We start from the raw sequence: 12930 nt of genomic DNA, 5'->3' as shown, positions 1-12930 counted from the left end.
TTACTGGTGGGGCTGCTGCTGCTGCTGCTGCTGGTGCCGGTTGTGGGTTAATCGGAGCTGGTTGTTGCAACTGCTGTAGCATGGCAGCTTGTAATGTGTTGATCTGGAGATCTACTTGTTGCTGGTGTTGTTGTAGGGCTGCTGCCAATTGCTGGATGGCGAGCCGCATTTCTTGGTTTTCTGAAGACATTTCTAAACGTATCTGCTTAATTGCTTGTTCCTCCCTCTTTCGATGGGAGTATGAGTTTGTTAGGATTGATGTCCTGACTACCAGGAAACACACTGAGACAATGACTTGGTCTCTAATATTTATTACTAGTACTTAACAAGAATCCTAACAAACTGAGGAAGCGTGGGAAAAACCCAGCCATATAAACCCCAAAGGTTAAGGCGGTCCCGATCTGTGTCTCTTTGAATGGCTGAACAGTTCCTCAGTGCTACACATGCGCTTGACAGTCTGGGTGGGAGCCCCCTGCTCGCCATCCTTACTCATGACATCACCCTCCCCTCCAGATTGATATTCCATTTCAGACCCCTCCCCTCCAGAGTCTTGATAAGATATGTTGTCTGCTTGTAAAGTCCCATGGGAACTGGGCAAAGAAGGCAATTCTTCAAAGGACAACTCCTCCACGGACGAAGCAGTGCTGCCCTCCCAATCTGATAACGCCTCCGAGCCAGGTGGCTGCTGCTGAAAAACATCTAGAGAGTTAGCAGGGTCAGCCCCCCTCCCCCCTGGGAAATGCAAGCCCGAGGTTGAAGGCTGTGGTTCACCCGGCTCCTCTGTAACTGGAGTCGAGGCTTCAGGCAGGGGCGGGGGGAAATACACACTCACGAACTCCTCAGCTTGGGCTTCTTTGGCCTGCTCAGGCGAAAGAGGAATCTCGGGTAAAATGCGAGGCTTGGGTTTGTGAGGGAAAAGCTGATGGAATCGATGAACCAGTGCTGGAGCATGTACATCTCTGGCATTCTCCCACGTGCGCTCCTCCTCAGGGTACCCTTTCCAGTGTATGAAATATTGGATGCCCCTTCCCCTCCTCCTAGAGTCCAGAATCTCCTCCACTTCGTACTCTTCCTCTCCCTCCACAATTACTGGAGGTGGGGGGGGTAGTTGCGATCGCAAGTTACTTGGGGGAGGGTCTTTGGCTAGCAAGGCTCTGTGAAACACTGGATGGATCTTCATGGATGGTGGGAGCTGTAAACGATAAGCTACTGGATTTATCTGCTGCACCACAGTGAAAGGGCCCACAAACTTAGAGTCCAATTTCTTGGAGGGTCTGGTAGAGATCAAAAACTTGGTAGAGAGCCACAATTGCTGGCCCCTCCTGCCTGTGAGCGTCTGCCGCCCTCTTGTAAGTACTCTTTGCCCTGTTCAGCTGTTCCTTTAACAACTCCTGTGCGGCTTGTTGCTCTTTAAGAAAATCAGCTGCGGCTGGAACAGTTCCCTGCTGGGAGGAGGTGGGCAACACCTGAGGGTTAACCCCGTAGAGCGCTTGGAACGGAGACATCTGGGTAGATGACTGCACAGAGTTGTTATAAGTGAAATCTGCCATGGGCAACAGGGCTGGCCAATTGTCTTGCCGATACATGGTGTAACACCTGAGATACTGCTGTAACCACTGGTTAATTTTTTCGGCCTGCCCATTACTGGCAGGGTGATGCGCTGATGACAGGTGGATCTGGACCCCTAATGACTGGAAAAGGGCCCTCCAGAACCTGGAAGTGAACTGTGGGCCTCTGTCACTCACCAAGTGATTCACCATGCCTCTATACCTAAAAACGTGGTCTATGAACAACTGCGCTGTGGCTGGTGCAGATGGGAGGCCCTTGCAAGGGATAAAATGTGCCATCTTTGTGAAAAGGTCCACCACCACCAGTATGGAAGTCAGGCCCTGGACCGGGGGTAAATCAGTGATGAAATCCATGGAGATCATATCCCAAGGCCTACTGGGGGTGGGTAGGGGCTGCAAGAGTCCTGTGGGCTTCCCTGGGAGAGGCTTGGCTCGTCTGCAGGTGTGACAAGAAGCAACGTAGCCCTTAATGTCTCCAACCATCTTAGGCCACCAGTAGTCTCTCAGAGCTCTATGAAGAGTCTTGAAAACGCCTCCGTGGCCTGCCGTTTGGTGGTCATGACACAGTCTCAGTACTTCTTCCCTCAATGAAGGGGGAATATACAATCGCCCACTATGCCAGAGGATTCCTGCTTCCACATTGAATGGGGAGGCAGTGTCTTGCGGGGCCCTCTGGAGGTCATCCATCCTGGCCCTGGCATACGGGTCCTGTTGCTGCTGAGCTCTGGCTCTTGAAAATAGGTCCTCTGCTTGGCTGCCTGCTGCTAAACTCTCTGTTTGGCTCCCCCTCATCGGCTGATCAAAGTTGTGAGGTTGTAATATAGCAGCCTGTACTTCCTGGTGAGTGGGGGGTTTTGCCTGAAAGGATCGAGACAGGGCATCTGCCAAGCAGTTTTGCGCCCCGGGCACATAAGAAATAACAAAATTGAAACGGGAGAAAAACTGGCTCCATCTGATCTGGCGTGGGGTGAGGGATCTGGTGTTCTGTAGAAGCTGTAAATTCTTGTGATCGGTGCAAACTTTCACAGGAAAGGTCGCCCCTTCTAGCCAGTGCCTCCACTCTTGGAATGCTGCTTTAATTGCCAGCAACTCTCTGTTAAAAACATCATAGTTTCTCTCTGCTGGTGAGAGTAGGCGTGAAAAAAAGGCACAAGGAAGCAATGTATTCTCTGCCTTGTTTGTATATTGCAATAACACTGCCCCAATGGCAACATCTGAAGCATCTGAATACATTATGAATGGTTCATGGGGTCAGGGTGCCTTAAGAGCGGTTGGGAAGCAAAAAGCTGCTTCAACTCCTGGAACGCTGCTTGCTCCCTCTCCCCCCATACGAATTTTGAGCCTTTCTTCAAGAGCTGTGTGAATGGTCTGGTCCGATCACTATAGGCCCGGACAAAACGGCGATAAAAATTACAGAATCCTAGCCATTTTTGTATATCTTTAACATTTCGGGGAGGTGGCCAAGAGAGAATTGCCTGGACCTTAGCAGGATCCATGGATATGCCTTCTGTGGATACTATATAGCCCAGGAAATGTACTTCAGTTAAATCAAAGGCACACTTCTCTAGCTTGGCGAACAGCCTGTTCTCTCTCAGTCTTTGCAAAACATTACGTACATGGGTTACATGAGTTGTGGCATCCTCAGAGAAAATTAATATGTCATCTAGATAAACGACCATGTACTTGTCTAGTAAATCAGCAAAAACGTGATTCATACATCTGGAAAATATGGCTCCTGCATTAGACAAGCCAAAGGGCATAACAAGGTACTCAAATTTGCCAAACCTGGTGTCGAAGGCAGTCAGGTATTTGTGCCCCTCTTTCACCCGGATCAGATTGTACGCACTCCTGAGATCCAACCTGGTAAACATGCGTGCCTTCTGTAAGCGATCTAGCAGCTCCGAGATTAAGGGCAGAGGATAGGATTCTCTCTTTGTTTGTTTATTTAAAAAACTGAAGTCGTGGACCACTCTCATGGGTGTCTCCTGGGTTGCAGGTGCCAACGGGTCGGGCTTCTTTGGTACGAAGAAGGTAGGAGCAGACGCTGGGGACGTAGATGGTCGGATGAACCCCTTTTGGAGATTGGAGTCCAAGTAATCCTTTAAGGTGGCTAACTCCTTGGGGGACATGGGATATTGTTTCCTTGCTGGAATCTTGGCTCCTGGTAACAACTCAATGGTGCAGTCACAGTCCCTATGGGGGGGTAGTGCTGTGGCCTCTTGCTCGCTGAAAACGTCTGCAAAATCTGCATACTTGGCTGGCAAGTGGACCCCCCCTGCTACTGTGACTGCGTTGGTTGCTGGAGAGTGTGGAGCGGCTTGACTCTTGTGGTGCTGGCATTCCTTAGCTGGGAAGGAGATTGCTCCTGTAGTCCAGTTCATCAGCGGGTTGTGGATCCTCAGCCAAGGCGTGCCTAGGATTACCGGCACATTTAGCGCTGCAGTAACATAAAGTTGGATCCACTCAGTGTGGTCTCCCACTGTCAGCTGCACCGGTTCTGTGAGCCTTCTAATCGGCCCTGCCTTGAGGGGCTGGCCGTCAATGGTCTCCACTTCTATGGGGCATGGTAATTCTCTGGTCGGTATGTTGCAGTCTTGTACGGTCTGCGCATCAATAAAATTAGTTGAAGCTCCAGAATCCACGAGGGCCTCTAGCTTGACCTGGTGCTCTGGGTTGACTTGGACTTTTACGGGTAAGTAGTAAAAGTCTTGCCTGGAATCTTCGGAATGAGCCCTCCTTAATTGATTTACGGTCTCCCTGCTGAGCTCTTGGGAGGGAGACCAATGGAGTTTCCCTGATTGGAAACAGAGGCGGGGATGGGTCCTGTTTCAGCTGCTTGCCCTGGGGGTCTTACTGGAGCTGCTTGGCCTCTTGCTGGGCAAGCTCTCACCATGTGCCCCTGGGCTCCGCAGTAGAAACACAGGGCTCTCTCTCTCCTTCTCTGCCTCTCAGTCTCGGAAATCAGTCTCCTGCTTGCCCCAATCTGCATTGGCTCCTCTTGTGCTGAGTGAGAGGCTGCTACAGAGGGAGCTGGAAATCCTGAAAACGCTCGGAGGGTCTTGCTTCTCCCCGGCTGCATCTGCCTAAGCTCCTCTAGCCTGGCATCTATGATCACCGATAGCTGATATAGGGCTTCTAACGTAGCTGGTGTTCCCTGGCGCACCAATTCATTCTTAATTTCCTCATCCAGCCCCTGTTTGAATTGGTCTTTTAATGCACTCTCATTCCAGTCCAGATCTCCTGCTAACAACTTGAAATCAGCAATGTAGAGTCCCACCCTCTTGTCACCTTGCTTGAGCCTCCGAATCTCCCGGCTGGCCGTGGCCTCTCTGATGGGGTCGTCAAAGTGTGCTCGGAACCCTGCCAAAAAGTTCTGGTAGTCGTTGAGAATCGGGTCGTTGTTCTCCACCATGGGAATAGCCCATTTGGCAGCTGGTCCCTTCAGCAGGCCTAGGATGAAAGTGACTCTGGTTCTGTCTGTGGGAAACTCTGCGGGTCTGCTGTCGAAGAACATAGTACACTGTGTGAGAAAGATTCTCAGCTGTCCTGCTTCTCCTCCAAATTTCTCTGGTAGACTGCCCTGGGATCTCAACATTACTGGTGGGGCTGCTGCTGCTGCTGCTGCTGGTGCCGGTTGTGGGTTAATCGGAGCTGGTTGTTGCAACTGCTGTAGCATGGCAGCTTGTAATGTGTTGATCTGGAGATCTACTTGTTGCTGGTGTTGTTGTAGGGCTGCTGCCAATTGCTGGATGGCGAGCCGCATTTCTTGGTTTTCTGAAGACATTTCTAAACGTATCTGCTTAATTGCTTGTTCCTCCCTCTTTCGATGGGAGTATGAGTTTGTTAGGATTGATGTCCTGACTACCAGGAAACACACTGAGACAATGACTTGGTCTCTAATATTTATTACTAGTACTTAACAAGAATCCTAACAAACTGAGGAAGCGTGGGAAAAACCCAGCCATATAAACCCCAAAGGTTAAGGCGGTCCCGATCTGTGTCTCTTTGAATGGCTGAACAGTTCCTCAGTGCTACGCATGCGCTTGACAGTCTGGGTGGGAGCCCCCTGCTCGCCATCCTTACTCATGACAGCAGCCATGTTGTCATCTGTCAACCTCTTTTTCAATTGACTTTAATACTTCCAAGCATTAAAGTCTCCTTTAATGACTCTTGTTTTAACATTACGTAACCAACATACTTAAGCTTTAGCTTCATTATTAGTGCTTCCAGTTGTTGAGATTTTCCTACTAACGATTAAGACTGCTATTGTACCTAATCATTTTGGCCGGGTGAAGAGGTTGTATTTGATTGTCTCCTTTCACATGCTTGATGCAAATCGCCTGGGGGGAGGATCCTGCCCAGACTTGTTTCTTACTTCCTCTTTTTTCTCTCTGCCGGCATGTGGCAAGCCAGGAGAGCTAAGGCCTTTAAATATGTTTTGCTTTTGTTTTGCTTTCTGTAAATAAATTATTTTTATAGAAATGCCTGGTGTGTGACTTTTCTGATCTCTCCTGGGCTAAAGGCTTTCCCAGTATTCTGCCAACACCAGTGAGCAGTCTGAGTTTTCTTCATTTAGTATTTAATTATTTATTCTTGTGATAAACAATTTTCTCCAGCATTACAATTAAAAGGCATCAATTTCTGTTTGTTTACCCTTTCTGATGATTCAGTTTCATAACCATGTCACAATTGAAAAACCATGGCCTTGACAATATATGCCTTTGTTTCAGCATTTTAATATTTGATCTGTCATTGCTTTTCTCCCAATAATTATATTTTCTTTGTTTATTATAGTCACCATCACTGTGAATTATTGAGCCTAGCAAGATATCGTCTTGATGTTCTCCTTTCTTAATTCTGAAGAATTAAGATTGCTCCATGTTCTATTCTAGCTCTTGCTTCTTGGTTATCATATATGTTTTTCAACTGGTATTGAAAAACTTACATGATAACCAAGTTTTTCAGTTGGTATTGGTGGTCCAGTATATGCAAGTTCTTAAGGACTATCCTCAATTCGTTGTACTGTGCATTGACAAAAGTAGTACTGCACTGTATAATCAATACAACTGTATTACAGTGTATTATATAGATGTCTTTTTGGATTCCCTTATCTTTTTTATTATCCATTAGATGCTAGCAATTGGGATCTTCAGTACTCCTGCTTTTTCAGTTCAGTTTGTACATTGAACAATTCTCATTATATGTATTGTTGCAGTCTGCATTATACAATCTTAGCCATTATTTTATTAGCATGTGAGATAATGTTTTGATAGTTTGAGCATTCCTTAGTACTTCTTTTTGGGAATTAAAAATAAATTGGTCTTTGGCCACTGTTTATATCTAACAAACTGTTATAATATCTAACAAACTGCTTACAAGTAGTACTTCAACTGTACCATCTTGTACGATTTGAAGCAGTTCTATGGAGTTTCATTAACTCCTGCACCTTCACCGTTAGCGGTATTTTCTAGGGCCCATTTAACATTACTTTCCAGAATGTCTGGCTCTAGTTCAGTGAGCAAATCTTACTGATTTGGGGATATTTTGGGAGCAAGTTCTTCCAGATATTTATGCAATTCCTTTATAGCTACTTTCTCCTGTAGAACATTGCCTTCTTTGTCATTTATTGTCATTATCTTTGCATAGAAGATTCCTTTGACTGTTTTTTTAGATATAACTCCTTGTCCCTTCTTGCTTTGCTCTGGAACTCATTATTTAATTGTGCACATTTTCTTCTGTGTCTGTTGCATTCTGTTTTTCTTGAGCTATTTTCAATTTATCAGTACAGCACAATTTCATCTTCTTTTGCTTTTTGTATGTTCATTTCATCTTGTCATGAATTTCAGTTCAGAGTTTTCAGGCACTATATTTATCAAATCTAATCAATTAAATCTATTGTTTACCTTCACTGTATAATCAAATGAACTATATTGTTGTGATGATTTTGCTTGTTTTCTTTAGTTGTAATTTTACAAGAAGGAACTGCAACAGGTTTACTATTTGCTGACTGAATAGAGTTTCTCCACCTTTGTTTAGTAATTTTTGTTTGGTTTGGTATTGCCTATCTAGTGATGTCCATGCATAGTCACTCTTTAGATGGTTGGAAAAAATATTGGCTATAAACACTGAATTTTCTTGGCAGAACTATATTAATTTGACTCCTGCTTCACTTCACATATAAGGGTCAACATTTCCAATTATTCTATGTGTTATTTTATTTCCAACTTTTGCATTCCAGTCTCCTATAATTAGTATGACACCTTTTTGGGTGTTGTGTTGCAAGTTACTACAGAACTTCTGCTTTCTCCGCATTTGTGATTGGAGCATAAATCATAAGGTTTGCTTTGGACTCAAACTGAGATCATTTATCATTTTAGGGCTTGTATCTCAGCATTAACTTTGACATCCTTTTGTTAATAATGATGGCTACTCCATTTCTTCTATGATTTTCTTCTCTGCCATAGAAAATCTAACGTAAAGTGACCTCTTTCAGTTCATTTTAGTTCACTGATACCCAGAATGTCAATACTCATTCTTGATATTTCTGCTCTGATGGCATTAAATTTGCTTTGCTTCATTATACAAATGATGTGAATTATCACAAATGACATAACATTAATGTAAAATAATATATCTGCTTCTTCCAGACTATTTTAAATGCAACAAATCTATTCAGAGGGATGTCTGATAGAAATTTGATCCATTGCATCTGAGGTTCACTAAATGGGGGTGTATTAAGTCTAGAGTTCAAAAGGAAAATTGGGTGAGGCAGGAAAAAATAGCTTTCATTTTGTAATTTGGAGGCCAAGGCTCCACTGGGAATCAAGTGTTTATTATACATAAGCAATGGAAAGAGAAATTATGTATTATGTCATCTAGTTAAGCTTCCAACAGAGATTTGTTATCCTAGTTTACTCCAAGATACTATTGAATATTTCAAGCATAATGCAAACAGACAATTAATCTCACTGAGGGTAGTATTTTCCAAAATGCATGCTTCATTAGAAGCCCAAATGTAGAAACTATATACTGATGAGTGAAACATTATCCCAGCATGACTTTTTAAATTATAAAAACTACTTCCGGAAAGAAATTTTGGTTCAAAAGGCAGTGGAAGGAATGGAAGGAATTAACTATTTTTCTTCCTACTGTTTTCCTACTCTAAATTTTATTGTAAAACTAAGAGAAGAAAGGCTGTTTTAAAATATAGAAAAGAAAACTGTTAAACACACCCTTCCCTTAGCATTCTTGTAAACTCAATGCCTTCTTCAGAAGTGGGTTTTCTTTTAGATAATTATAGGAATTTATATGTAATATATACTTGTGCTCTAATTTATTTCATCTAAATCCTAACTCTATTTTTATTACTTGCTATATCTTACTGATTTATTTCAAAACAAGTATCCAGTCCAACAAAAGATCTAACTTCCTCTTCATTTTTATTATTGCTATTCCTTCTTCCATTGAAATCAGTTATTCCACCAAAAAAACCCCGAAGTCTCTATACTTCTCATCTGCAAACTTAGGAAGGTTAAACTGTACACATTTCTTTGTTTTACAGATTCATGGCAACTCACCAAGAAAAGTAGCATCATTTCTTTGACTTAAAGGTGTTCTTGGAAGATATCGCTCTCTGGCTGAAACAGGAAAAAGTCCAACCAGCAGAAGGAAATATGAAATAATTCTTTTCATTTTCAAGAATAGGAAAGAATGGAGCAATAGGGATAATCAGGGCAGAACTCTGTAACAAGAGAAAGAGATTTTGAACTTTCTCACTAAACCACTAATGCCAGAAAAACAAAATAAACCTTTTCTTCTCATATTGCTTTTTCAACATACATCCTGCCCTAACAACATTAACAGAAACGTTAGAATGCATTAGAAAAATACTTTTTACAGCGATTTGGGTACCTTGATCCTTTCATATCCCATTCTTTTAAAGATTCTCACAACAACCACAAATGGCAAATTAGCTCAAAAGACAGTAACCATGATATTATAACAAAGACTATCAGATCAGATGATGTACCTAGTTTCCCAACCGTTGCTTAACATTCTACAATACACTGGCATTCATAAGTCATACTGCAGCTGAGCGATCACAAAGCTTTTTTTTAATTACTGAATTTTATAAAAATATTACAGTTCATAACATCTGATAGCAAACTTATATATAAACGGTAACACTATTAAAGGAAATACTGTATGCATAAAAGGAAAAACTGAAACAAAACTGAAAAAGGGGGGGAAAGTAAAGAGAAAAAAGAAAACAACAAGAAAAATACATTGGTCAGAAAGGCTGGGAATGAAGTCTAACATATGTGGAAAAAATCTGGTTGAAGAATGGTTCATTGACTGCTGCAGTTATTTTCTTACATTTATTTTGCATTTATTTACATTTATTTTAAAGTCAGGTATTATCTCTCCCCCCTGCTACTTCTCTATTTTAAAATCCATTTTTACTTTTCGTCCTTTTCAAAGAAGTTGCATTCAATATGTCTTTTGGCTTATATCTGTCCTATCATAATCATTCAGAAGAAAAGTAAAAGTAAAGTTCTCTCAAGCTGAATTTGACTCCTAACGAATACATGGTCATGTCCATGAAGTTTTCTTGGCTGCGTACAGAACTGTCACCTTTCTCATCTTCTCAGATTTTTGTCTTCAAATTCTAACCAACAGTGCTGGAATTCCCAGATGACCTTCCATCCAAGTACTAACCAGGAAAGACTGAGATAGCTTCCAAGATCACCCATAATCAGCTAGGTGAGGTAATAATTAAAACTGTACAATGCAATAAAAATACATTTTGAATGGCTAAAATTCACAAGCTTTCAAAACCCTTATGCTTGATAGCCACTAGGAAAAGTATGTGTAAGCACTCATTATTGCTCTGCACAATTTCACTGTGCTACTGAGAAAGCTAAATAACTCTCTACAGTTATTTATTTATGCAATATTCCTGTACCCCATCTTTTCCCATTATGAACTTAAGGAAGGGTATATGGCAGTCTCCTATCTAGGCAGAGTAGACTCTGACTTAATTCAGTTTCTGGAAAGTTGCTATATTACATACAGTCAGACTGCTTTAGTATCCAAGTATAAAAATAAGGGAAAAGACAAGAGGTAGGAAAAGTTATATTACTGTCTTCTTATGATGTCATGCTGCTAACTATAGCTAATTCACAATCTTTTGCGAGTAACATTTATCTAAAAGCTTCCTCCACCAAGTATAACAATAAGAATAAACAAGAGAACCACAATTAAGTAGCAAGTATATTTCTATAAGGAAAGATACTTGGATTCCCTAGAGATCAGCTGATTGATGTATTTTTCTACTAAAATATAATAGTCAAGAAACCTTTTTGTTCATCACAAGCAGGACCTGCAGTATAGATGCCAATAATCAATGCACACTGAGAATACAAAAAGTCATATTCCTCTTACTGTAAATATCCACTGGGATATCTGCTGCTAATACTTCCAGAACACAAAATCATTTTCTTCCAGAAAATACTTCCAGGACACAAAATCACTTTCATTTTCACAAAATGAAAAAGTACATAATACAAAGCAGTTAACTTCCTAGCTTGGTCAGCTTTGCTTAATTTCTATTGTACTGTACGTAGAAAAGCTAGATTTACCAAATGTTTGTAATGGGAAAGACCTTGGGAGAATTGGCCAAGAAATGCTGCCCAGGGAATGATCAGGTAAGAGACAGCATAGCCTGCAGCTGGATAGTGGGTGGGGCAAGAGGCTCAGAAGAGACCCTCCCTAGTTTCTTAGGCTGTAAAGGAGACGGCGGGAGAACTGTACTTTCAGACTTGCAAGATTTTGTTAATGTAGCTTTACAATAAAGTAGAATTAGCTTGTCTGGTTGTGTTTCCTGTCTGCTCTACCTAGTAAAGCTGACAATCACTGACATTCAAAAACCTTTTAAACCACTTATGTGTGGAAACATGGCAAGGCAAAATGTGCTAAATATAAGCACGAATATGTCTGTTGTGTTCATGGATAAAGTTCTGGAAGACTGCATGACATTACTTTGCATGCAACATTTTCACTTGGATGTGCCCATTCGATCCCATTAACAGACACCTTGAGCATTAAAGTATTACTATGAAGACAGCACCTAATAAACATTCAGAAAATATGTTCAAAACCACTTTTAGGGGCTCTTCACATGTTGGGGGGCTGATTGCCCGCACTGAAAAGAGGCACTTAGCACCTGGAACTAATTAATTTCAATACTAGATAACGCAGCAACAAATGCTGCTGTTTGCATCTGAGAGGTGAAAACTTTGTTAGAGAATCATGTCCTTATCCCTGCTATGAAGATTCTTAAGTGAAATAAGTGATGGAAAGCTGTGGGAATGAGTGCTGTAAGTGGAAATATTTGAGTGGTGCCAAATAATTCCTTGAGGTCAGTCTGGCAAAACTTATTTGCTGGAGGGTGAAGGAAGACAATTCAAGATTTTAAAGGCCATGGACATGACAGCAAAGGAAGGGTTTGGGTGCTTCCCCAAAATACCACCCACTCCCATTTGTCCCCTCTCCGCTTTTGATCTCCTATATTAAGGTTTCATACAAGGAGTTCCACTTCTGCTCAGCTAGTAATATTCCCTGCCACTCCTTTCCTCTTGAACTTTTTTCTTTCTAGCATTTCCTCCCTTCTCCAAGCAGGTTTGATTTAAGACATTACAAGCAGAACGGGACTGGCCACCAACCCCATTAAACCTTTTCCCCTTCAGATAAGGATTCATTTCGGCGTCTGGCTTGGCGCCTCTCCTACGCCAGAGTGACCAGCCGGGTTTCAACCTGCCACAGGCAGCGGAGCCCCCTTAGTCCCCCAAAAGTGCCCTTTCAGGCCGGGGGGAATCAGGTCTGCGGGAAAGCGAGGTCCATGCGCCAAGCAACGCGTCTCCTCCGACCGACGTAGGCGAGAAGGCGCCCGAGGCGAAGACGGCACGAGTTGGCGCCAAAAAACCCCTCCCCCCCCACGCGCGCCTCTCTTACCTGCCGCTCAGGTGGGTCCGGCTCCCGAGGCGAAGCGCGGCCCGATTGACAGCGCAATAGCCTCCCGGTCCCATCCGAAGAGAGGCGCTGAGCCCTCGTCCGTCTGCGCGAAGGGGAGGGAGGAGAGACGGCTGGAGGTCAAGCCCCGCCGCGCCGGGAGGCTCTGCGGAAGGGAAGCGCCGCCACCTCGGGGCCCCAGAAAACGGGAGGCGAAGCAACTCCAGAGCCGCGGCCTGGAAGAAGGAAACGCTCCCTCCCTGCCTCCCTTTTATCTCCCGGCGGAGACTCACCATTAAAGAATTTCCAGCCCAGCTGAGTCCTGCCTTGTACTGAGGCGGCCCTCTTTCTG

At 43.2% G+C, this 12930-nt stretch overlaps 1 protein-coding gene across 1 annotated transcript in view; it reads right to left on the bottom strand.

Moving 5' to 3' along the window:
- Window positions 1-12597, bottom strand: part of MATN2 (matrilin 2) — a 47164-nt gene extending 34567 nt beyond the window's left edge. The window contains exons 1-2 of the mRNA XM_063299534.1: window positions 12582-12597; window positions 9146-9309 (exon numbers count right to left, since the gene is read on the bottom strand). Coding sequence (XP_063155604.1) covers window positions 9146-9260 — 115 coding nt within the window. The 5' untranslated portion in view covers window positions 9261-9309; window positions 12582-12597. The remainder of the gene's footprint in view (window positions 1-9145; window positions 9310-12581) is intronic.
- Between the last annotated feature and the right edge of the window lie 333 nt (window positions 12598-12930).

Source organism: Candoia aspera, chromosome 3 (assembly GCF_035149785.1).
Source record: "Candoia aspera isolate rCanAsp1 chromosome 3, rCanAsp1.hap2, whole genome shotgun sequence".
Classification (NCBI taxonomy): domain Eukaryota; kingdom Metazoa; phylum Chordata; class Lepidosauria; order Squamata; family Boidae; genus Candoia; species Candoia aspera.
Note: the sequence above shows the minus strand (reverse complement) of the source record. Positions and strands in the feature narration are given on the sequence as shown.